Source organism: Garra rufa, chromosome 2 (genome assembly GCF_049309525.1).
Source record: "Garra rufa chromosome 2, GarRuf1.0, whole genome shotgun sequence".
Lineage (NCBI taxonomy): Eukaryota > Metazoa > Chordata > Actinopteri > Cypriniformes > Cyprinidae > Garra > Garra rufa.
The window spans coordinates 27,260,798-27,287,726 of record NC_133362.1 but is presented as its reverse complement, the minus strand read 5'-3'; the positions used below and the strand labels follow the sequence as shown (position 1 = coordinate 27,287,726).

General features: G+C 37.9%; 2 protein-coding genes across 3 annotated transcripts; both read left to right on the top strand.

The window, feature by feature from the left end:
- The first annotated feature begins 1,520 nt into the window (after window positions 1-1,520).
- synpo2la (synaptopodin 2-like a) lies at window positions 1,521-13,395 on the top strand. Of its 2 annotated transcripts, none has more exons than XM_073834019.1 (4): window positions 1,521-1,837; window positions 5,717-5,868; window positions 6,118-6,743; window positions 8,057-13,395. In XM_073834019.1, the coding sequence occupies exons 1-4, from the start codon at window positions 1,736-1,738 to the stop codon at window positions 10,618-10,620; spliced, it is 3,444 nt and encodes a 1,147-aa protein (XP_073690120.1). In that variant the 5' UTR covers window positions 1,521-1,735; the 3' UTR covers window positions 10,621-13,395. The 2 variants fall into 2 exon arrangements, with proteins under 2 accessions (XP_073690120.1, XP_073690119.1); XM_073834018.1 differs by having other exon boundaries at window positions 1,522-1,837; window positions 6,034-6,743.
- A 3,599-nt stretch (window positions 13,396-16,994) lies between these two features.
- Window positions 16,995-25,373, top strand: myoz1a (myozenin 1a). Its single transcript, XM_073835058.1, has 6 exons — window positions 16,995-17,182; window positions 18,890-18,986; window positions 21,482-21,669; window positions 22,608-22,869; window positions 24,156-24,324; window positions 24,438-25,373. The coding sequence occupies exons 2-6, from the start codon at window positions 18,899-18,901 to the stop codon at window positions 24,670-24,672; spliced, it is 942 nt and encodes a 313-aa protein (XP_073691159.1). The 5' UTR covers window positions 16,995-17,182; window positions 18,890-18,898; the 3' UTR covers window positions 24,673-25,373.
- Window positions 25,374-26,929: the final 1,556 nt, after the last annotated feature.

Here is a 26,929-nt window from a genome sequence, read left to right as displayed (position 1 = left end):
GGGGGGGATGCCCTGCACTTTGCAGTTGCATACTTGACTTATGAATTCTGATATTTCGGAAAACTAGAAGCACGCACGTAGGCTACTGTACCTGAGTGAAGCAGTTTAGAGCTTTAAACAGAGAAATGTCTTTATTTACTACACTGAAGCAATGTTTTTCCGAGTAGCTCTTGTTTCATCTGAATCACAGCCGTCCCCCAGCATTCTTATGCTCACTAATGCTGCATTTATTTGATAAAAAAAAATACTGTAAAAATACTAATACTGTAAAGTATTATTGCAGTTTAAAACAACTGTTTTCTGTTTTAATGTATTTTCAAATGTACTGTAATTTATTCCTATGATGACAAATCAGAATTTTTTAGCATCATTATGCCTACTCTAGTCTTCGTGTCACATGATCCTTCAGAAATCATTCTAATATGTGACCCTAGACCACAAAACCAGTCATAAGGGTCAATTTTTGAAATTAAAGTTTATAAGCTTTCCATTGATGTATGGTTTGTTAGGATAGGGCAATATTTGGCAGAGATACTATTTGAAAATTTGGAATCTGAGGGTGCAAAAATATCAAAATATTGAGAAAATCACTTTTAAGTTGTCCAAATTAAGTTCTTAGCAATGCATATTACTAATCATAAAAAGGTTTTTAGATATTTATGGTAGGAAATTTACAAAACATCTTCATGAAACTACTGATTTTTGGCATAAAAGAAAAACGAAAAATTTTGACCCATACAAAGTATTTTTGGCTATCGCTACAAATATACCCGTGCTACTTAAGCTTGGTTTTGTGGTCCAGGGTCACATATGCTGATTTAGAGCTGAAGAAGCATTTCTTACATTTATCAATGTTGTAAACAAGTGTGCTGCTCAATATTTTTCTGGATGCTCAATTTTGTTTTCAGGATTATTAGATAAATAGAAAGTACAGACATGTCCCTTAGATCTGGTGATCAATGCCTAACTGTCACTAAGTCTCTTTAATTTCCTACTCAGGTCAGGCATGTGCATGCTTGTCTAAAGAAAGATCGATTGGCAGAGTGTCCCAGTTTGCACACCAGGAAGACAGGTCTGCTGTCAGTTTGTGTACAGACACAATGCTAAAACAAACAAGCCCGGTGATTCATCCCACACTTTTAGAAGGTCCTGATTGTTAGAATATAACTCAGAAAAACCTCAGTTGACAGTATTCTTATTCCCTGACCACAGTTTACTGAAAAGAAGGTTAAATTAAATATACGCTATTTTGTCAATGAGAGGCTGTAAACATTAATAACAACTAATTTCTTTCAAGTTCAAACTTAAATCTACTTGTCACTACTCTGAAGTTGTTAAAAAGCTTGACCACTTAGCAAGAGAAGCAAAAGGCTATTTTTATATCAGTAATGTACGCCCCGTCCCTTTAAGCCAGCTCTGAGAGTGACAGCACAGCTGTGATGAACTCTCTTCTACCTTCATCCAACACAAGATTCCACCGCACAGGGGAGACGGCGGGCATCTTCTCTTTCCCCTCTATTTTAACTTCCTTTATGGCTGCGCCCCTATCACCAACATCCAACTCAGGGTGTGGGAGGGGATCCGTGTGCGCTCGTATTCGCAACTAGAAGGAACCTAGGACATAGTTGCAGTAGTAGTTGTCTTCTCTAAGGGGGCCCTGAAATAACATGGACTGTATGTACTAAGGGCCCCCAGGCCAACAAACTGAATCAAAGACGCAAGCACAAACCACACCATGGTGGCTGAGGAGGTTATCATCACCCTGTCTGGAGGAGCACCATGGGGCTTCAGACTACAGGGAGGAATCGAGCACCAGAAGCCTCTGCAGGTTGCAAAGGTACGATTGCCGGGAAACACGACAGAGAATATACTATACCTCACTTAAAGTCTGTTATTATTATTTCAGCTCACAAATTTTTTTAGTTTTAAAGAAATGTTTAGAGCTGGCTGAAGATGTAATGGACACCAGAAGCACAGGCCCCTGCACTCTAAGTGTGGTGTGGAACTGATCCTCTACCAAAAAAGCCAAATGATTCATAGAGCTGTGAACTTTAAAGTATCATCTGAACTGAACATTCACACTCTTAACCTTTGAGTCATAAATAGCTAATGTGCACTAATTGTAGATTTTGTAATAGTAACAATGCAAGAGTAACAAGCCAAGCACAGAATAACACTTTATGTCAAACGAAAGGCAGCTGACATATTTGCAGTTTATAACAATTAAAATTTTTTACATGTTTTTTACATCTAGCTGTTACTACGAGGAAACAAGGTGTTTTATATATAGTGCATATAATTGTGTGATATTGGTTTCTGCTATTATTTTGTAATTACTTTGTAAATGGCAGATTGTGAGCCGGTTCTATATTATACCAGTCAAAAGTTTTTGAACAGTAAGATTTTTAATGTTTTTAAAGAAGTCTATTTTGCTCATCTAAAGTACAGCAAATTTTGAAATATTTTCTCTATTTAAAATAACTGTTTTCTATTTGGATATATTTTAAATTCTAATTTATTCCTGTGATTTCAAAGATGTTTTTTTTAGCATTATTACTCCAGTCACATGATCCATCAGAAATCATTCTAATATTCTGATTTGCTGCTCCAAAAATATGTATTATTATTATTATGTTGAAAACGGAGTATAATTGTGTCATATTTTCAATAAAAATGCTGATCTCTGGATCTTTCTATTCATCAATGAATCCTGAAAAAAAGTACTCAACTCTTTTAAATATTGATGATAATAATAATAAAATATAGCTGCAAGCACAATTACTGAGGTTCAAGCACTTTAAGGCATTAAGCACATGAAATTATGTAGCATTATGTACATTATGACATTATGTAGCAAGCCTCTTTTTGCAAATACTGGTAATTTACCATAGAAATATTATGTTAAGTAACTTTTCTGGCTGTTATAGCAGCAGCTGTGGTCCGATCTTAAAACTTTGCATGCTTGTTTAGAATCACCTGTCACCAGGTTTCGTGAAGTTTTGAGTTTTCCTTTAAGCTTTATAGGATTTTGGGTAAATTCGGACAAGACCTCTTTCTAAACGACTCCGTTACAGCTTCCCAAAGGGTAAATAATTATTGACCTCCTAGAGAGTCCAGAGAATTGTATTGCAGTGTTTTTTTCCAGATTGAGCGAAAAACCTAGGACTAGTTCGGGAAGGCCAAGCTCTGCGATTTTTGTCCCATGACCTCTTTCATGAGCTCTTTCATAAGTGGTCTGAGTTTGGCAAAGATCATTATGTTCAGGAGTTATAGGCATTTTACTAAAAGTGGCCCTGTCCCTTTCAAACGCTTTGGCATCCCTTTGCGATGGTAAGTCAAAAGTTAAACTTCGATCTCCAAAGAATCTTTCTGCACTGCTTTGGTTCCGATGGGGCGAAAAATTTAGGACTTGTTCGCTGAAGTATGTTTTGCCAAAAATCCAAAATACCTGAAAATTTCACCAAGGATTCCCACAACATAAGACACTTGAGCCTCAAACTTTTGATCACTGTCTCTACGCCTCACATTTTGGTCTGCACAATCAGTTTTACATGGAGATTGCTGATCCGTGACCACTCTAAAGGTCATTGCACACTGAGCGCGAATTTTCACACGTTAAAAAATAAATACAACCTCATGTTGTGTCAAACACGTTTACACACTGCCTCCGAAACTTTCATCTGTCAAAAACAAATTCGGATCAGGTTAGATTTTCTCCATTTTTTGCATCCGTAGCAAGCATTTTGATAGGAAAGGATGACGAATACAAAAAAACGCATTTGAAAATTTCAGACTCTGTGTGCAATGACCTTAACAATTACAATAGGGTTTCAGTGCTACGTGCTTGAACCCCTAAAAATGTTTCTTAAACAGCAAATCAGCATATTAGAATGATTTCTAAAGTTTGAACTTTAATATGACACCTAAGATGATAATTCAAATCATTAGTAACGATAAACAATTTTGGATGACTTTATATGTACCCATCTATCTATCTATCTCTATATAATAATGTTATCTGATCAGGGTAGTTTGATGCATCCACTAATCTTGGCTGTCATGAGGAGTATTGATTTTTATTGGGAGCTAGATGCTTGTCATCAAAAGTGAGTTAGATTAAACTAATGATATGGGCACTCCCCTCATATCAAGATGCGGGTTAGTGACAGGGCAGCTTACAGATTCAAATTCACCACATGGTCCTGAATATAACCTTTGCATTTACAGCTGTATCCTAAAATCCACAGGCAACCAAGTACAGGATTAGAATCTGAAATGGAAAAGCAGATCGCTGAGCCATATGCCACATTGTTTTAGTCTGTTCTGCACAATCAAAGGTCAAAGGAGCACATAGACTATAAAATGTCCTGATAACGGTATAGTGAGTCAGGAGAATGTTACAATGTTACATTTCATTAACCTATCTCACTTTCTATTTCTAGTTTCTATTGCAAGTATTTATAGACTGATTATTGCATCCTCAGTAAGACGTGAACCCGTCAGTGTGAACAAAACCACTGAAATCTGAGCCTGTCCTGTTGTGCTGAGTAAGATGGCAGACAGGACAGGGGTTTGAGCAATGCCATTGCAAGGTCCAGTTGATAAACAACACTTACACAGGCACATGGGCAGCATCTGTTAACTGTCTATGCCAGCCAACTTAGAGTTTATTACTTTGATTTTATTCATCATATTTTAAAGGGTTAGTTCACCCAAAAATGAAAATTCTGTCATTAATTACTCACTTGCATGTTGTTTTTAAACCTGTAAGACCTTTGTTCATTTTCAGAACACAAATTAAGATTCTTTTGATGAAATCTTAGAGCTTTCTGACCCTCCATAGGCCCAGAAAGGTAGTAAGGACATTGATAAAATAGTCCATGTGACATCAGTGGTTCAATTGTAATTTTATGAAGGTACAAGAATACTTTTTGTGCAAAAAAAAAAAAAACCTAGTAGGGGGGTAGTAATCTGGCGGGGGTCAGAATTCGGCACAACACCTGAAAGCGAAACATATGGAGCTGTAATCATACCTGTGTATGACAACGATTACAAGGGCTTGCCGTTTTACCACCTCTATTGTTCATTTCTGTTGGAAACTGCAGTGTTATGTACTTACTGGTATGTATTTTGCATCTTGTGAAAAAGTTCCCACAGGTATGTTTTTCATCACGAGATCAGGTAACTGTTTTTTACCCCATTTTAACATGGATTTCTATGGAGACCTGAAAAATGAGAGCACCCAAATAAAAGTTTGAATCCATCATGGCAGCGCTCATCAGTTAGTCAGGAAAAAGGTGGATAAAAAAGACAGCATTTGAAGTATTGTGTACAATGTTGCACAATTTTTTTATTGGCTCATCCCATGGTTCACGTCCCAGCTGCTCCCGGAGGCCCTTTGGTATAGAATTTGCATGTTCTCCCTGTATTGGTGTGTGTGCTGTCATTTCCCTTACAATCTAAAGACATTCAGGATAGGTGAATTGAAGACACTAGAGACAACTACATAAGACAGGTGGTTTGGACAGTTAATGTGTATGACCAAACTCATATGCCACTCTTTGTGATTCCTTACAGATCTACTTTTAAAGACGGGAAGAATTTGAAATTCGATATCACTGCTTTAGTCTTTGTTTTCTATGGAAAACATTCAAGGCCTCTTTAAATGACTTCTTGATCTATTCATACATCATCAACTGGTACATTTATCCTGTAGGTGCGTAAGCGAAGTAAAGCATGTCGTGCCGGACTGCGTGAGGGAGATGAGCTGGTATCCATTAATGAGAATTCCTGTGGGAGTCTGTCGCACGCCCAGGCAATGAACCTGATCGACAGCATGCCAGGAACGCTACACATCCGGGTTAGGAGGTAAACCTTTCTTTACTTTCCCAATCCTAAAGTGTGTGTTTAACTCAAAAGGGAGCTGAAAGTAAGTGACTGTATTAATTGTAGTTAGATGTCCAAGCCGGGGCTGTTGTGAGTTACTGTTTCTGACCACCCCTGTGCTATTTTACTTCCTTACATGTTTATCAGGGCACCGGCTGGCTTCCAGTCGGTGGTTCTGGTTGCTCGAGCTCCTTCTCCCCGCATTGATAAAGAATACCGTGCTGCCATTAGGGCCATGTCCCCATCCAGCTCCCGACCTCACCAGTCCAGTGTACGGCAGATCCACCGCGGATCCCTGATGTCTCCGACTGGACGCAGTGGGTTGACCTCCCCGCCGGGCAGTGAGGCCTACTATGGAGAAACAGACAGCGATGCAGATGTGGCTGCTCATGAGAGGCAACGCAAACCGAAACGACGTAGTCCCAGCAATTCACCTGGCAAGGCCGGTCGAGCCTCACCGGAGGGAGCAGAGACTTCAGAAATGAGTGGGTATGACAGTGCCTCGGATGCCCAAGTGTACAATCTTTTGGGGTCTAAAGAGAGAGAAGACGCATTACCTGGTGTAGCCCGCAGAGAAGTGATTTACCAACCACCTCCACATGGAGCCTGGTCTTCTCAGACCTCCACCGAGAACTCATCCATAAGTGCAGATGACCAAAACCCACGAGAAGGGCTGATGGAAGAGGACAGTGGGTTCCAGGAGCCCAAAAATGTTGTTCCTCTTGTTTCTCCAGAGAGAGCCAAAGAAGCTTTGATGCTAAGCTCTCGTGCTCAATTGGTGCCCATGGTTGGGCCAGTTGACAATCCAGTGGATGAGGAACTCACACTAACATACATGGATAAAGCAAAACAAGCAAGTGAGTATATGAAGATCATTGCACGAATGATCGACTGGCTTCAAATATACTGTCATGAGCACCTGCTTTGCTTTGTAAATGTGTTCTTGAAGCACAGCTTGTGATTGCCTGCATGTAAACCCTTGAAGAGATAAGGGTTGGTCATGAGTCTTTTAGCCAGCACCAGTGTCTATATTTGTCCTGAGGCTCACAGGGTTGATAACCTGAGCACTGCTTTGCATGAGCTGGCATAAGCATCTCCAGCTGCTAGCTTATATCAGGTGACAGCGCTCCTCACAGGCCTGCGCTCATTCTCTCCACCTAGATCCTTAGCTGAAATGCTGACCAGTATTGTTAGTATTCTCCATGTTGTTTTCATACATGTACAGAACAATCTGGCTGGAATTTAGAATCGCTTAAATGTCATCAGTGCAAGTCACAAATTAGCATACTTCAGAAGCCAGGTTAGTGTTCATAAAATGAGATGCGTACAATTAGTTACACAGGTTTAGCATTCCAGTGCCTAGACACTGCATTACGCTGGTATGACACTGATCCTAGATCGCAGCTGCGGAATGTGTGTTTGTTGATCCCAGATCAGGTGGTAAACAACACATTGACATAAGTGTTTATGACGAGATTACTTACTGTGGAATGTAATGTGCTATTAATATTAAATATGCATGAAAAAAATATGATAACCATTTAGTGAAAACGTTTAATTCAACAGATGGTTGCACCTCACAATTTACATTAAGTCATTAAGTTTTTGTCCCTGTTATAACAATGATTAGGTTTAAAGATTTGTTTAGAGGTGAGACTCAGGGTTACTGTATATGCCATAGTACCAATTTTATAAAGTGTATCTTCAGAGCCACAGCTATTTGAAGCAGTGTAATTTCAAGCTCCAGCATAAATAAACAGTCATAAATCTAAAGACAACCCTAATCTGTACTCTAAACATTCTCATGTTCTTCTCAGGGACCACAATTAAGAACTGGTAAATAAAGCATCTCCCCATGGTAGACAAATTAACTTGGCAGCAAAATGATTATCCACTTTTTCTCTAATTGCTGTAGATTCATATGAGTGGTCCCTGTTGCAAAATGCTTTGATTGAAACCCAGTTTTTATTGGGTTATGCTATGAATTTTTTTTTTTTTTTGTCTTTGTCTTTCACCTGCAAATTTGCAGTACCATGAAAAACTGGATCTTATGCAGTTATGAGGTCTTTACCTCTCCTATGTTAACAAAGAAGTTGTGCATGGACATATATTCATATATATTCATTTATAACTCAATTCTATCTCAAACTTTTCATTTCATTTTATGCAGAATTGAACCGTGGCGATACGGTCACAGACAAACAGGTGAAAGAGGCTCGGTCCAAGTGCCGCACCATCGCCTCACTACTGACAGATGCACCAAACCCTCATTCAAAGGGTGTTTTGATGTTTAAAAAGCGCCGACAACGCTCCAAGAAATACACACTGACCAGCTTTGGAAGTGTTGATGAGGACATGAGGCAGGACTCTCAAGAAGAAGATGGCATATTCCCTGGCAGTGAATCAGAATTTGATGAGGAAGGTTTTTCTGCTGCACCCGACCCCACATGGGACAGTGACTACCTTGAGATGCTGGAGAAACGCTCTGCTTCCAGAGGTCAGGAAGGAGATGGTGGTGCGCTCAGTCCTGGTCTGAGTGATACATCTGGGAAGGGGGCGCAGTTGTTTGAACAGCAGAGGAGAAGGGCTGAGGAACATGCAAAGAAAATGGAAGCTGCGCAAGAACAGTTACAAAGCCAAATGCTGAGCATTGCACCGAAAGAGACGCAAGCAGTTCCTCATCTACAGACACTGCAACCACAACCAGACTCATTGACAAAGCCTAATGTCCAGCCACCACCAGTTGCTCCGAAACCTGCCAGACCTTCAAAAACACTACATCATGAGGTTCCACCAGCAGAGATGCAAAGCATGACACAGATGATCACACCTCAAGTTACTTCTACTGTCCCTGTTATGGTTAATGGAGATACTTCAAACACAATGGCACTAGCACCCGCTGTGCTGCCCATAACTAATCTCTCTGCAGAAACCGTGATGCCTCCACAACCAGCTCCTCTACCAGAACTTCCTGCCAGCTCTGTGTTAAACAGAACTGCCCGACCTTTTGCCCCAGGTTGTGTTACCAATCGGGCAGCCACTGCTCCTGTTGTGTTTCGCCCTACGGTCAGTAAGAAGACACCCAGACCTGTTTCAGTGGCTGTGGTTGCACCTCCATTCTCTGCAGCATCAGAAGAACATGGCATGGGTGTCGCCCCTGCCTCCTTCATTAGCCAAATCACAATGGGTCAAATGAGTGCTGATGTCCCTGCTGAAATGACACCTACACAGCCCTTTATGCCTCGAAAGTCTGTTTCTGCTTCTGTATCCATGGAATCATATCCTCAACCTGCTCTTCACCGCTCCTCAGTGGAAAACATCCAGGTTGCATCAGTACCACCTCCCATAGTTCAAAGCCAAGAACCTACCTTTCCTGTGGAAGCCAAAACAATTGTTCCTCCTGCAATCCCAGTTGACAACACAGTGACTGGTGTTATAGCTCTTCCTAAGGTCACTGCGCAACCATCCCAACCCTCTTCTGTTTTGACCTCTGCAGCTTCTGAGACCCCTTCCGCTGTAACTCAGCTGTCACCAGTAGTCTACCGTGAAAAATCCTCTGCCAACAATAGCCGCACTGGTATTCTCCAAGATGCTCGCCGCCGTAGTGCCTACAAGCCAATGTTTAGGATACCTGACAGCAAGAAAAACTCCCCAAACCCTGAATTATTGTCTATGGTGCAGAACCTAGATGAAAGACCCAGCCGTGGATATTCTGAACCGGAAAATATCACTTACAACATTGATGACAATAGGGCAAGGGTGCCACCGCCGGTGGCTCCCAAGCCAAGGGTCATCCCAGAAGTATCACAAATCCCTCAGGCGGAGGGAAGAGGTGCAGAGCTGTTTGCTCGTAGACAGAGTCGCATGGATTTGTATGTTGTAGACTCTCCGCATCTGCAGCCTGCACCTCTACAACCCCAACAATCCCAATCAGTCATAGACTTGATCGAACCACATCCAAGCCAATCTCAATGGAAATATTCCCCTAATGTTCGTGCTCCTCCACCGATAGGTTACAACCCCTTGCTGTCTCCGTCCTGTCCTGTTGGGGTGCAACGTGGTGGTGCCAAGGTGTCTGAGGGAAGTTCCAAAGGAAGTAGGGGTAGCTACGGTGTCCCAAAAGAAGGTATCAAAGCCCTGGACTTTATGAGGAGGCAGCCTTACCAACTGAACCCTGCAATGTTCAGTTTTGCTGGTGGCCCTAGCACACAGTCTTCTGTTTCCTCCTACCAGAGGCAGCAAAGGGAAGGCCACACTCTGACGCCACCCAAGCAGATTCCAGTAAAGGCGGCACGTGTGTATGAAATCAAGCGATTCTCTACTCCCACCCCAATGTCAGCACCAACTCTCAACCCCACAGTGATTGTACCACGCTCACACACCACACTTGGTGAGCGCATCTCTCGGTCCGACATGACGTCCCCTCTACCTGAACCTGTATCCGAATCAACTCAGATGCCTTTACGAGCTCCAGGCCTCCCAGAGCTCCCTAAAATCTCAGCTGTGCCTATCCCTCACCCCATGCCATACTCACCCCCAGCTCCCATGTCGAGTATGTCAAGCCTAAGCTACTCTGGGCTTCAAGCTGCCAAACAGTTTAAGAGTGCTCCTGAGTTAAGTTCCCTACCACCAGAGCCCTTAAAGTCTCCTATCCAAGTTCCCAAACCCCGTTTTATTGCAACACGGGTGGGTATTCAGCCCCGCGTCTGGAGGCCAGGAACCCTTCCTCACTGATAATATAACTTTATATAAGAAGCTAAACCATCTGCTTCTGATGCATAAAATTCATACTTTTCAAATATAATTTATTCGAACTTGAAGATACAAAGAAATTCTATTCTGCATTTCTAATGAAAATAGACTGTGGAGTATATTTGACTTCACAGAATTTCTGCTAAAGATTCAACGTGTTTAAAACCTTCAATGTTGTTAACATGAAATCTATTTACTCTATTTCTGTGCAATTCCAAAGAAAAACATTCACTTAGAAAAAATATCAAAGTGTAGCTTGCTCTTCTTCTGAAATGGCTCTGTTGATGTAACTTAAAGGATGTTAATCAATAGCCAAATAGCTACTTGGGCATTGTTTTAGCAAACTTACGTTCGGTCTGGCTTCCTAGTGATATGTAATGCCTAGTGTTTTTCAATCCAGTCAGTTCCTAATAGATAACATCAAGTTGTATCATATGTTGTTGTTGTTGTTTTTTCTCATTGCATATCTTGTTTCATTCATTCATCAGAATTAAGAGTGATTGTTTGCCAAGTGTGTGCAAACACACAAGGAGTCACATTACAACAATTAAAAAGGGTTGCAATGCTAGTTCATGTTGACTTTAAATGTTGACTTTAAATCCAACATATAATATTGTAAGGCTGTGGACAGTCATGTGTCACAGAGTATTTATTTGTCAGTGACTGCTAGACAATATGTTTTTGCAGTGCAGTGTTCTCAATTTTATAGGGATAAGAAAAAATACATTCATTACATGTCACCAGAAAAAAAATGCACATTGACTGGACTGATTTATTTTGAAATATTTTTCAAATTTCTCTATTACGACACACATATGCGAGTTTTGTCTCTTGGCACCTTTAAAATACTAAAGTGTGGTCGCTTTGTGGATCTTTTGTGGATCTACTTGACATGAAAGCTATGGTAAAAATTTATATATGGAAAAAATACCTAAGAAAAAAGGCAAGCTGAGGCTTTGTTTTGCTGTATGCTCTTAGGTCAATCAGAAATGATATATCTCCTGGCAGAGCCTCAACTGAACAGGTGCGGTCACAGCCTATTTGTAGGAGCAAAGTAAACAGGAAACCAGGCTGGTTCCTCAAAATGTGCTCTGACTTAATTTTTGGTCCTTATATTCGACTATTGGTATATTAAACCGATGGCATAATGAAAACTTGAGTTATTATTTTTTATAGAAACATATTTAAGTGGTTTTAATCAGTAAGTGTTGGAAAGGTACAGTATTGGAGATAGACATGTAAGCTATCTGAGCACCGACACAAATCTGTCTCATGAAGACAAGCGTGAAAAGTGCAAAGCTAGCACTGTCTAGGATTATCAGAAGGTTAATTAGCCAACTGGCTTTACTGGAATTAGTCAGAATACTCATAGCAACATGAAATATTTGAATGGCATGTGTGGCAGTGAGGCTGATGATTTCAGGGATGGGTTGTTTTCGAATGTGTTCCCAAAGTCCTCAAAACATGGCAATGTCTTAAAGGAACACTTCACTTTTTTTGGAAATAGGCTCATTCTCCAACTCCCCCCCGAGTTAATAAGTTGAGTTTTACCGTTTTGAAATCCATTCAGCCGTTCTCCTGTTCTGGCGATATCACTTTTAGCATAGCTTAGCATAGATCATTGAATCCTATTAGACCAATAGCATCACGTTCAAAAATGACCAACGAGTTTTGATATTTGTCCTATTTAAAACTTGACTCTTCTGTAGTTATATCGTGTACTAAGACCGGTGGAAATGCAAAGCTTCAATTTTCTAGGCTGATAAGATTAGGAACTACATTCCCACTCCGGCGTAATAGTCAAGGAAGTTTGCTGCCGTAATAAGGCCGAAGCAGAAGCAGTAATACCACGCAGCGCATGTGCAAATGCTAAACTAGCTGGGAACTCATTTCTGATAATACTCCGCCTGCTTCGGCCATATAACGACAGCAAACTTCCTTGACTATTACGCCGGAATGGAAGTGTAGTTCCTAATCTTATCAGCCTAGAAACGCGCAGCTTTGCATTTCCACCGGTCTTAGTACACGATACAACTACAGAAGAGTCAAGTTTTAAATACAACAAATATGGAAACTCGTTGGTCATTTTTGAACGCGATGCTATTGGTCTAATAGGATTCAATGATCTATGCTAAGCTATGCTAAAAGTGATATCGCCAGAACAGGAGAACGGCTGAATGGATTTCAAAACGGTAAAACCCAACTTATTAACTCGGGGGGAGTTGGAGAATGAGCCTATTTCCAAAAAAAGTGGAGTGTTCCTTTAAGGGAAAACAAATCTAGGGCTTGTAACATCAAGGGAATAAGGGATAGAGGTTCAAAGAAGGAAAACAGTTTATATCAATGTGAATTAGATATAAAGAGAGGATAATGATTGTAGTACTGGCAGGTGAGAATATTTCATTTTTAAAATGTCTCTTTTTTAAAAAAAAGAATTACATTTAGAATTAGAAAGAAGTTGATATACAGTAGATACAGTTTTTAAAATCTGAGCCACAATTTTGTTTGTCTATCCAGTTAGTGTCTTCATGTTTTATTTTATCTTTACTTTATATTTTGGCTGTTGTACAAATCATTAGATCAATGTGTATGTTTTGGTAAAATTCACTTTGTGGTTAATGTCTCTGGTGATTTTGTTTGTGCAGAGCTTATGATGAGCTCAGCTGAACTTAGAACCTAAGTTACTCTAACCGAAAGTGTCTTGTATTTCTAAAACAATTAATAGTTTCAATAAAACATACCTGAAATTTCACATAATGTCTCTGTCTCATGTGAATGCACTCAAACCTAATGGGGAAAAAAGTAATCTTGAATTAATCTGATTAAGAAGGCAAAGCTCATTGAATTGTTGGTATGTGAATTTGACTCTAACATGTTTCAGATTAATTCATTTGAAAAAATCAATAATAAAATCAGTGTCGAATTGTTCCGTTTAAGAAGACTAAAAACATTTTTATGGGGTGAAGATGACTAATCACCACATGGTGGCGCTTATGTCCCACATTTCATAATAGAAATAAGGGTAAGTAGTGAAATGTGTCTGCATATTTTTTATCTTTTGGGGGGCTTGCCATAGACTTCTATTATTTTTATACTGATCTAACAATATTTTTTATCTACTAAACCTAAATCTACCCCTAAACTCCAAAAAGTTAAAATTTTTTAGATAAACACCATAAAGTATTTTTAATCATTTTTGTCAGGTTTTACTATACTTGTGGGGACATTTGGACCTCACAAACACGCCAATGGTGTGTGTGGTGGTGTTCTGAAATCAGAGAAGTTTTAATTAGTCTTTTTATCGAATGTAAATTCATTTCACATTTTTTTGGGGGGGGTTAAATAAACATTACTTACACTATCAAAAAATACTTTTTCTATTTTATATTTTTACATTACCAATGTAATCGATATTCTGTTTATTAAAGCCAAGTATGAATCTCATCAAGTTAGTGTTTTAAGCACTTTACATTTGTTCCAAAATAATAACTCAAAGCAGTAACAATTCTGTTCTTTTTAGTAGTTAACTTTTAAATATTTTTGAATTTTTCGGGATCATCAGTCAACAAAGGTGAGTTAATGTAGAGGTTTACACTTATGTCACGATTTGGTCAGTTACCCAGATGTAAACAACAGGATGGATTGCACAGTTAATATACTACTGAATACGCTGTTGAAAAAAAATGTGTGGAAGCTGCTAAATAACATAAGGACTATTAATAAGGAAAGGGTGCAATACTTTGACCAACTAATGTTAATAGAGGGTAAAGATATGTACTTGCCATATTAATTAAGATATTGGCCAAATATTTCACTTATCTGACCGGAAATTATAAGAACAAACATGAATGTTGTCAAGATTCTTGTACTGGAAATCCTGGTTCACTTTGACCAACCACAAATGCCTTTTGCTCCTCAGACAGTTTTTTTTCTCTCCTTGATTTATTATAACTTTTGGCAGTCTATAGCACTCCAAATATTTTTCCCCGGTCTGACCAAATAGCACAGCCAAAAACATGACAATAATTGATCATTTTAAGCAGCAATAATCAGCAAAATATGCGTGTTTCGCTTGGTTCAGTGGCATCGTTTACATTTAGTGCCGCCAACATGGCCGATTGATGATGTGTCCTGAAAAGACTCTATTGGTCACAGACATGGAAATTTACTTTAAATTTACTTTAAGGGGCATAACACACACAGTTTCACCCAATCTTATGTTAATCTTGAGTACCTATAGAGTAGTACTGCATCCTTCATATATCCAAAAGTCTTTTAGTTTTATCATATTAACAAAAGAAAGGTACAGATTTATGATTCTCTCCGAAAACAGCCGAGCTTCTGGAGACGCGCTGTGGGCGGAGCTAAAGATTGACAGACATTTGATGTGTTTAACTTACCATCTGCAGTTCTGAATTATGACCGAGATCTTTTATTGCTGGGACCGCTCCATCTCCAACGATGTGCAAATCCAGCATCAAACCGGGCCTTGTTTATAAACATTCGTCAACAAACACACTCCCAAAACTCCTCGGGAAAAAGAAACTACATCATCCACTGTTCACATAACTATATGTTCTTCGGGAAGCTGAGCAAGGTTATCTTTGCCTTACAACCAAAACCACACTTCTTTAAAGACATTCTTCCTGACTCAGTCCCATGCAGCAGTGCAGCCGAATGAAAAGCATTGATGGGCGCGCTCTCGCTTTGGCTCCGGTCGATGTGTGCGCGTGCCCGCTCTTTCGGGAGAAATGCCCATACAAGGTGTTCCACCTTTCAGGACGTCATGAAGAGCCATGATCGGAAAAAAAAAACTTTCCGAAACTTGTAAGAAACCCGGAAGTGTGTTTGGCACAGAAATACTTTTTATACTTGTTATACATCCAAATCGTTTTTTGAAACTTTGGCCATGTTTAGCATGAGATTCCAACTCTTTAACAATGTAAATAACTTAACATGCATGAAACAGCATTTGACCACCCCTTAGTCTTCCCATTAAGGCCACTGTATTGCTCATTCAGGCTGATTTGCAAACGCGGAACGCACATGAACACAAGAGGCGGGATGAGCCAATCACAGCCGAGCATAACCAATCATATCGCGATTGAGGCGTTGCCTCCTGTCATGTGACTTCCCCCATTATTTATTTATACCCCCACCAAACTCACTGCTTTATTTAGGTAGATTTTAGGGGGTCTGTTAAAACTCAATGGGTTCAACTTTACATGTTGAATCTTAGTGGTGTCACTGTTGGACAATGTTTTTTTTTTTTTTTTTTTTCAAAAATTGAGTGATTTATACACGTTTTAATGTTACATTTTGTAATATTGGCATTGGTTTATTTTTGTACTGCAATTTTTTTTTCGTCCAATATTTTGAGTAGGCAACTGCCTCCCTTGCCTCATAAGAAGAAACAGCCCTTACACACACATACACACACTTCGGCAGATCTCCTGTTTCCTTTACCAATGATTATAATTTCAAATCACAATAAATGACATTTATATATGCCTAAGTGCATAATCAACAGCAAATGTGTCTTCTAAAACTCAGTAGGGGTGAAGTGTGGTATTGCACACTGCTGGGTGAGTGGACTACAGCTGAATCTGGCATCATTCTCATGCATATGCTGTCCTCCTATATTTAGGCCTGATAATGTTCAGGCACTTTTTATGGCTGCTCCACGCTTTCCTTACTTAGATTCCATTTATGAGTGGATCCTTCCTGAATTGACAAAGATAGAGAGAATCTGTCAAGTTCTCAGGTTCATACGGTGCGAATGATGTGGGTGAGAAAAGTGATATAATAAGCATTGTCTCTGACACAGGTGGGGAAACGTCACCTGAAATATATATATAGTCACACACAAAAAAAAGGTCAGGAAAATTCCTTCTTTGATTACAAAAGATAACTGCTGGTTTAAAATTAGACCCAAGCAGTTACTTAAAACAAATTTGTGAATTTGCCAATAATTTTCTCATTCACACTACAGCTATTTAGAATTAGAACCATGTCAGATTACTGTAACATTGGCTGCCTTGTTCAACACCGACCCCTCGGAGTGCTTAAATCATTATCATTAAAATAAATTTAGCATAGTTACGGATCACTGTTGGATTTAAAAAGTGAAAATCCTCTCACAAGTGGAAGGTGATTAACGAAAGAGGAAAAAGTGCAAATCTACCACAGCCTTCTTGCCCGGCGTGAAGCTATTTGATAACTATGTGCAATCACCCGGTCTCTCTCCTTCTCTCTATATTTAGCCAATGAAGCATCTGCAAGAAAGATATTAGTCTCTTGATATTCCCATCAGCAAAGTGCTGTGCAGACCAAACGGGACCCCTCACTCCCCCTTCTCACCCAAACTCTCCCTCCCCCCATGAAGATCTGCCATCCAAGTCCCAACTGGATTTTGCACGCCTTGGGTTCTTGGTCTAGCCACAGGTCAAAGGTACCCTGGAATTGGTAAACTTCTAAGCAACAAACCTTTTCCTATTTTCACTGTACCTTTGAGACCACTTCCTGTAAGCAGTCTAGAGCCTTGGTAAGTGGATTATGTGATTTTGTTCTCTCACTTTACTAATCGCACACACTAACAGCTGCATGACGGCAATGAAAACACTACCAGCAGTAACTCCTGTTGCTGGTGTGATACCCACTCTAAACGTTTGCAAGCACTGACGGCACATTCTCATTTAAGGTTGGATTGATTTGAATGCTCCAGTGCCTTTTTGCTGCCAGAAAGTGGGAATGTGCTAAACACTCCCACCCAACCTGGCTGAGGATTTTATGTGGAATGCAAAGCCTGTACTGTCCAGCTGGGGGAACTTAAGCCTGGCGGACCCCAGCTTGTGGTTATTTTACAGGGTGGGTCAGTGCGCCCCCCCCCTCGTCTCACCGCACATCAATTCATGGTGTCGTTTCAGTTTGAGGGAGATTTCCAATTTCTACAATGCATTAAGTAACATTACGTGTGTTTATGTGTGTATGTTTGTGACCAATCCTGAGTATCTGACAATAAAAACCAATGCCACGACTCGCCACTAAAAGGTCTTGCTTTAAAAATAGCCATACTGTATTGAGTTACAGTCAAGTCAATGCAGTGTTTGCTATTAACAGAGCCTTAAAAAATAGCAGATACACTGTGTGCAGAAAAGCTAATGATATAAAAAATATTAAAAGATAAACTGCAGTTTATCTCCACCTCCATAACCAGACTTTGAAAGTAAAAAACAAACAAACAAAAAAAAACATATTAATTATAACTTTTATTTTTAACTAAAAGAAAATAGATGGAATGATTTTGTGTGAGACTATCTAATAGCACAAAATACCATAATTCATATGCATTAATCATTTGCTAATATTTATGGATGTGTGTGCTGTTGATGTTCTACCAAAAATTGTATGTGATCCTGGACCACAAAACCAGTCATAAGGGTTTCTGAAAAATTTGAAAGCTAAACAAATAAGTTTTCCATTGGTGTATGGTTATGAAAATATTTGGCCGAGATACAACTATTTGAAAATCTGTAATCTGAGAGTACAAAAAAAATCTAAATATTGAGAGAATCCCTACTATTACTAATCAAAAATTACATTTTTATATAATTACGGTAGGAGATTCACAAAATATCTTCATGGAACATGATCTTTACTTAATCCGATTTCTGTCATAAAAGAAAAATCGATCATTTTGACCCATAAAATGTAGTTTTGGCTATTGCTACAAATATACCTGTGCTACTTAAGACTGGTTTTGTGGTCCAGGGTCACATATCATTTCTTGAAGAAGGATATCATGACAATTTAGCTTTTGTTAGGAATTACGTAAAAGACTAACAGGATGAAACGTGAATTTATTTTAGTTAAAAGGAAAAACTAAGATGTACCTGGAGTATTAATTAATACATTTCCTTTTAAAAAATTAGTAGGAATGATCTGACCTCATAAACCGGCTTTTTTTCCCTTTTTGTTTTTTACTGCGATTTCAGAGTTTGCTTTTCTGTAAAGCTCATACTAATTATGTCTGGAAACTGTGAAAATACCACCTCCCACAAATCAAACACTGTAGTGAATTATATGTCTGTAAGGAACGTGAGGTCATTCATATTTACACTCAGCAAGTGTCTGTTCCTCTCTGTTATTACTCAGGGACCAACCGTGTCATCTGCAGAGTTTGCTTACACCACAAAAATGATGTTAATTTACTTTCAAATGATCAAATCATCTCTGATCTGTGTTTTTTCAGTCTGGAATCATGCCTCTGTCAGGAAGACCAGCCCCACCCAACAAGAGGAAAAAGCTTTCCAAGATCATCACTGACCTCTCACACATAACCCAAGATGGTAAAACAACCATAACTTTGGTTTTATGCTTGATTTGTTGTGTATTCAATCCATACATCCAAACATATGAGACAGGTTAAAAAAAATGTCACCTGAGATAATACAATCTGATTGTCCGGGAAGCTATGGTTATAAAGTAATGAAAGGGAATCACAGTTTTCTGCTTTAATATATTTTAAAATGTCATTTATTTATAATATTTAGCAGCCATTACGCCAGTCTTTAGAAATCATTCTATTATCAGTTTTTATTGGTGCTCAGTTATGAATAATGGTTATCGTTTTTTTTTTTTAAGTTTTTTGTTGCTTAATATTTTTATGGAAACAGACAACCTTTTTCAGGTTTAAGTTCAAAAGAACAGCATTTATTTGAAATATTTTTAACATTATAAATATTAACTTTTTTTTATATATTTTTTTTTTGCAGAGTAAAAGCATTCTCTCTCTTTATAGTCTTATTCAAACCAAACTTTTGAAAAGGAAATGTTTTACAATTTTTGCAAAAGTATTAAGCAAATGAAAGCATTGATAATCAGCTTTGCCATCACAAGAAATATAATTTAAAAATTCAATATTTTTTTTAAATAATATGCTTTAAATTGTAAAAAATATTTTATAATATTATTTACTGTATTTTTCATCAAATAAATGACAAAACACATGCACAAATATATATAACACACTACCATTCAAAAGTTTTTTAATGTTTCTCTTCTGCTTACCAAGCCTGTATTTATTTGATCCAAAGTACAGCAAAAACAGTACAATTTTGAAATATTTTACTATTTAAAATAACTGTTTTCTATTTGAATATATTTTAAAATGTAATTTATTTCTGTGATTTCAAATCTGAATTTTTAGCATCTTTACTCCAGTCTTTAGTGTCACATGATCCTTCATAAATCATTCTAATATGCTGATTTGCTGCTCAAAAAAAACATATTATTATGTCGAAAACATAGTAGATTTTTGTCTGGTTGAATATAAAGTACAGAAGAACATAATTTATCTGAAATAGAAATCTTTTGTAACATTATAAATGTATTTTCTGATCAATTTAAAGCATCCTTGCTAAATAAATGTATTAATTTCTATAATTTCTCTTCTATAACATTCTCTTTCTATTCATCAAAGAATGAATGTTTTAAATATTGATAATAATAATATTTTTAAAATTCCTGAACAGCAAATCAGCAAATTAAAATGATTTCTGAAGGATCATGTGACGCTGACGATTGGAGTAATGATGCTGAAAATTTAGCTTTGATCACAGGAATAAATTACATTTGAAAATATATTCAAATAGAAAACAGTTATTTCAAATAGTAAAAAATATTTCGAAATATTTTTTTTGCTGTACTTTGGATCAAATAAATGCAGCCTTGGTGAGCAGAAGAGACTTCTTTAAAAACATTAAAAATCTTGACTGGTATTGTATATATATTTTCATGTCAAATTTTAGAAAGCTTTGTTTGGAATAACATGGTTAGCCAGTTTCTGACTGTGATATTGAGGTCTGAAACTAAATAACAGGTTTTTCATATAATTAAAGAGTGTGTTTGTTTAGCCTTCCTGCAGGTGAGATATTGTCTTCTTTAAAAGATGTCATTAAAGAGATTAGACTATGAACATGCCATAACAGACAGTATACAACCTGCTCAATCGCCTGCATCGGCAGCCTGTCTTATAAGGTGTCACTTGTTTATTAGGAACATCATCTTCATTTCAGGGCCTGTCACCAAGGTTTCATGCGTCTGGATTTAATATGTTTTAATGAGGAGTAATATATCAACGACAACATGTATCTTGCAGATTTCATAGCTGAAATGTCAGCTGTGTCTCTGATTATTACCGGAGCACCACTCCCTCCCCTTCATCATTATAATCACGGGACATTTACTCCACTGAAAGAACATTACATAAGTGTCTCCAGCGGAAATTAAGCCTAATTGATATGTGCTTTTTGTTCATGCTTTTGAATGTGAGCGAAAAATTGTTGTTGTGGAAGAATAGAGAGACTCTTGCGACCCTGATACATGTTTATATGTTTTTCCTTAGACAGCATTATTTTGATATGAGGAAAACAGTTACTTATCTCATGCAGGGATGGTAAATCTAATGCAGGAATTGACTTGATAAAGTTCAAATGATATTATTATGTTAATACTGTTACGCACATTTCCAAGGAACTGTGGGTGATTTTCCAGCACAAACAGCCGGTGGTAGGATGACTAATAGCTATTTAGTTACTGTTATGATTACAATGCAGGAAAAATAGATACATCTGTATAAATGTGAATGGCGACACTTGATATTAGAGAATCCGGCACATTTCTTTCCAAGCATAGTCTGGTAATACAATGCACAGTTAAAATACAATGCTGATTGCACTTTATGTTAATGTACATTACATTTACTAGTTTGCCAGATACTTTCAAGCTGAAAACTGATTGTGGCATTTTAGACTTAGACTCAGAATTTTTTTTTTTATTTTAGAGTATGAATCAGAGCCTGAGGCCTCGGAGTTCGACTTGGGGAAGAAGATTAGGGCACCCAAGGATATCATGCTGGAGGAACTATCTCTTATGAAGAACAAAGGCTCCAAGATGTTCAGGATGAGGCAGATTCGTGTGGAGAAGTTCATCTATGAGAACAATCCCGACCTCTTCAGTAGTGAGTCCATGGTAAGCCAGAGCTAAGAGCTATCAACATCTACAGTATGTATTTGTTGACAGATTTTTTTTTGCATTAAAGGTGCCATAGAATGGAAAACTGTCTTTACCTTGGCATAGTTAAATGATAACAGTTCTGTACATGGACATGAGTCTCAAACACCATTGTTTTCACCTTCTTATATAAATCTTGTGTTTGCAACAGACCACTGAAAAATAGGCCATTCCTAACAGCGACTATGACTTTATAGTCACGATCATTAATAGTCACGCCCCTAACATTTGCATAGCCGAATCATCAGAAGTTCTGCAGCTAGGCTATTGTAAAAAAAAAAAAAAGAAACAAGGACATTGGCGAAAATGGCAGATCACGGGAATAAATCTTATGTTCCAGGTTGTGCAGGGGATGTTAAGTGCAGGGATGGGTTGGTGTCTGTACTCAGAAAGGCAAGGAAAAAAAATGAGGCGTTCTAATAAAATATGGCAAGCCAAATAGACACGGTTAGCTTTTTGCTAGCAGTAGCCTGTTAATAGTGGCTCGGGCTCCCTGATTAAATGTATATTTTCCTCTATGTGCGAGCTACTGAAATGAGCCGCTCTGTGAAACAGCCAATCAGAGCAGAGCTCCTCATTATTATTCATGAATAATAATGACCATTTCATTCTAGGGACAAATCCTAGGGTTGTAAATGGACCTGTAAAACCATTCCTGGATCATTTTTGCCCTTTCCTATGCCATATACCTTCTATGTAGATATCAGAGAACAATTTAAAATATTGTATCAATGCATTCTATGGCACCTTTAAATGATCATTATTCCTAAATCTCAGTTCTTCTGTATGTCACTGACTTTAATTCTGGTCAAGTTCTTATTTTTTATTTAAATGTAACATTCCAAACATGATTTGAATGCTGATTTGGAAACTAAATCCATTTACTTCCACTGAAGGATAACCTCCAGAAGTTTGTGCCCAGCCTGGGGGGACAGATGATGGATGTTGGTGGCCACCTTATTGGTAGACAGATGGTTGGCCTGGCTGGTGGGGCCGGTCAAGCACCAGTGCCTCCTCCTAAACCCGGAAGCTATGGCAAGGGAGCAGGGGGTGGACTGCTAGCAGGTGGGCTCGCTGGAGGAGCTGGAGGTGCTGGAGGTGCCGGTGTGGCAGGAGGAGCAGGGGGGATAGATGGTGTGTCAGGAGATGCCTCACAGGGTGAGTAGGAACCCAGATGGAGGCCTTTATGCACTAGCCAGCTCACCCACACTAGAAGCTGCCATGGAGACTCACCATGAAACTTGTGTTAAACATCTAAAACTACACTGTAAAAAAAAAACAGATAAGATACCTGTAAAAAAAAAAAAAGGCCCCAGTTTTATGGATTGATTATTATTATTATTTTTTTACAGTAGCCTATATTTAAAAATACAAATATTAGATGAAACACTTAAATAATAAATAAATTTAAGTTGAAGAACTTAAAACTGAATTAAAAAATGAATGAAACATAACAAAATTTAAAAACATCAAAAACTAAGATGGACACAAGCTGAAATAAAAACCAAATAAAACCTAAATAGTAATGTTTGAAAGCAACAAAAAGTTATAAAATGGCAAAAGCACATAACAATAAAAAAAATTAAACAAACATGAAAATAAAAACATGAAAAACACAAATAAAATGTAATACACATAAATAATACTAAATAAAACTTTTTCTTTAAAAGGACCGTTTTGCTATAAGTTTAAATATTCAACCTCATGTCATTACAGTCCTGTTTTTTATATATATTGTATGGAAGGCCATTTCTGCCACTGACTAAAAAATTTAAAAAATGTAATTGCAAAAAATTTTCTCGCAATTGCAAGTATACAACTCTCAATTTTGACTTTTTTATCACAATCTTATGATACAAACTTGCATTTCTGAATTTTTCTCAGAATTGTAATAAACTCACAACTGTGAGTAACAAAGTCAAAATTGCAAGACAAAAACTAGTAATTTTTAATGCGAGACATACACTCACAATTTTGAGAAATAAACTCGAAATTCTGAGAAATAATTTAAGTCATAATTGCGAGTTTATTTCTCACAATTCAGAATTCACAATTGTGAGTTTATAAATTTTGAGAAAAAAGTCAGAATTGTGAGAAAAATGTCAGAATTGCAAGATACAAACTTGCATTTGCAAGAAAAAAGATTTGTTTTTATATTGCAATTCTGACTTTATTTCCTACAATTGTGAGTTTATATCACGCAATTCTGAGAAAAAAAGTCAAAATTGTGAGATAAAAAGTTTATTTTTAAATTGGCAGAAATGGGCTTCCATATGATTGTCATTACATCCTAAATCTCAAATGACTTTCATTTAGGACAAAACCAATCATACGTGTTTAGAATGAAATGAGGGGGAGTTAAGACAGAATTAAAATTTTTGGGTGAACTATTCCTTTAACTAATGGAACGCAATTACTTTCAATCAGTTTATATTTCTCCATAGGTGATGACAGTTCTAAGGCTGCTTTGGAAAAGGCAAAAAAGAGTGCCGCATATGTTTCCCCTTGGGAACGGGCTATGAAAGGCAATGAAGAACTTATAGCCACAATGAAGGCTCAAATGCCAGGACCCACCTCTCAAATGGAGCTGCGAAAATATAAGTCATTCAACAGGTGCAGTTGCATTTCTTAGTATAGGCCTCTCCTCTTTTCCTGCGCATGCAACAGTTGTACTTTTTCAGACCTAAGGTTTCCCTTTTGCCTTTAATTGGTCAATCTCTTGCTAGGAGTGCTTTGCCTTTTGGAGGTTTTGAGAAGGCCGCTCAGCTGATGACCTTCCAGCTGCCAGACATCGAGGTGGCCGCTGAAGAGCCTGAACCTGCAGTGGTGTACCAACAAGATATTGGCGCACGCCCCTCCTTTAACCGCACACCCATCGGCTGGGGGGGTAGCGCTGAACCAGGTAGCATTCACATGGAGTTGGATACTATACCATTTGATGGGGAGACTGACGACCTGTGAACCGACAACCCAAAAAAACAAAACAAATGTATGCCTGTCCTAATTACCCTGCACTCTAATAACCAGACACACACACTTATGCACACAGTCACACTGCAACAATCCATCAGGAGGACACGTAAAATGTGAATGGCAAACCTATAAACAAAGAAATACGTATGTATTTGTGGAGGGAATTTTTATGCATGAAGCATATCAATGTAAATGAAGGTGTCAGATGGAGACTGAAGTTTTGACTTGCTTGTTATTTTGTCAGCATGTTGCACTTTAGAAGTGAACAAATGAGCATACAGTAATGTGCCTTGGGCAACAATGTCCCGTTAGCACTCGCAGTGATGGACTGCTGGCACACGCTGCTTTTTTTCTGTCACTTAGATAAAGGTAAACTGTTTTGACTGCATAATCTGCAACCTCCCATTAAATAAGCTAACGCCCCACTTTACCATTTCATTACAGTGTCATTTACATGAGTAAATACTGATTATAGCCATGATCATCATGATTATAATAATGTGGAGCAACTTACACAATACTGTTGTTTCTGCTATAGTAAATTACTATTATTACATGTAATATGAGCACATTATGCATATTAATGTACTAATCAAATGCATGCCTTCACAAACATTAATGCAAAAACTCAAAAATAAAAACTGTCTTCACACCACATGCCCATTCTTTAATAAATGATTGGCTGCTTATATTTGTGTTGCCGTCTTTTGTGAATATATGGTGTTCTTTGTGACTATAATTAAATTGGGAAACAGAAAGTGGGTCATAAGTTTATCTGCCTGTTTTATGGCACCAATACTAACCATAGCCAGCAGGTTGTTTGCAATATTTCATGATGACTTTCATAATCACTTTTATGAGCCGTTCTTTCTAGTGAATGGAAAAATGCACAGTGCGAGTGTTTATTTCTCGAACAAATTACTTGCATGAACCAGTTCTCTTTAAAGCACTAAAATAAATGTGTTAATAATAAAAACAAATAGCAGTAATGTGACTCACAAATCTACCAGACATATAGGCTACTTTTTATTTTATGTCTAATTATGTCTTTATTTAAAAAAAAAATTAATTCATTCGAATGAAAAATGTCAAAATATGTCTGAAATTTTTGTACATTCGTGTACAGTACACTAGTGTATTGCATAGAAAGAAAATTAGAGAATTAGAGAGAGTCGTTATAGTCTGCAAACATAAAACCATTGCATTTTTTCTGAAATGTTCTGCCTAAAAGATTACGTTTGCTTGCGCAAACTCATCCAGGACTGTTGTTTTTTCACCGATTTCCCCTTTCGGCGTTTGCGTATACTACGCCAGAGAGCATACACATGCAACGAGCCAGATGAGGAGCTCGTGCTCAGGAGAGATGGACGTGGCTGTGTATCAAAGGTAAAAAATGATATAAATACTGTTCAGTTTCTCGCAAAAACTGATCGTTTCGTGTCTTAGGACATCAATCTTAGGACATCAATGTATTGATGCCGCAGGGTGTAATTTGGATTTGTCTGTGCATGTTTTGTTTTACTTTTAAAGGTCTGGTGCCCATCCTCTGCCGTTATATGGCTGGCAGACTGCACCAGTTTTAGTTAAAAATCTTCGTTTGTGTTCTGCTGAAGAAACAAAGTCACCTACATCTTGGATGCCCTGGGGGTAAGCAGATAAACATCAAATTTTCATTTTTGGGTGAACTATCCCTTTAAATGTTTCAGTAGTGTCAATTTTATGGGATAACACCCCTAAAAAAAAAGAGAGATGTCACTACCGAAACTCCATCAAATGTTTCAGTAGTGTCAATTTTATGGGATAACACCCAAAAAACAAAGACGTCACAACCAAAACTCAATCAAATGTTTCGGTAGTGACTGTTTCGGTAGTGATAATTTTATGGAATAACACCCCAAAAAACAAAGGTGTTACTAATGAAACTCCATTAAATGTTTCAGTACTGTCAATTTTATGGGATAACACCCAAAAAACAAAACAAAAATATAACTACCAAACCCAATCAAATGTTTCAGTAGTGACAATTTTATGGGATAACACGCAAAAAACAAAGATGTCACTACCAAAACTCCATTAAATGTTTCAGTAGTGTCAATTTGATGGAAAAACACCCCAAAAAACCCAAAAACTAAAATGTCACTACCAAAACTTCATCAAATGTTTCAGTAGTGTCAATTTGATGGAAAAACACCCCAAAAAACCCAAAAACTAAAATGTCACTACCAAAACTTCATCAAATGTTTCA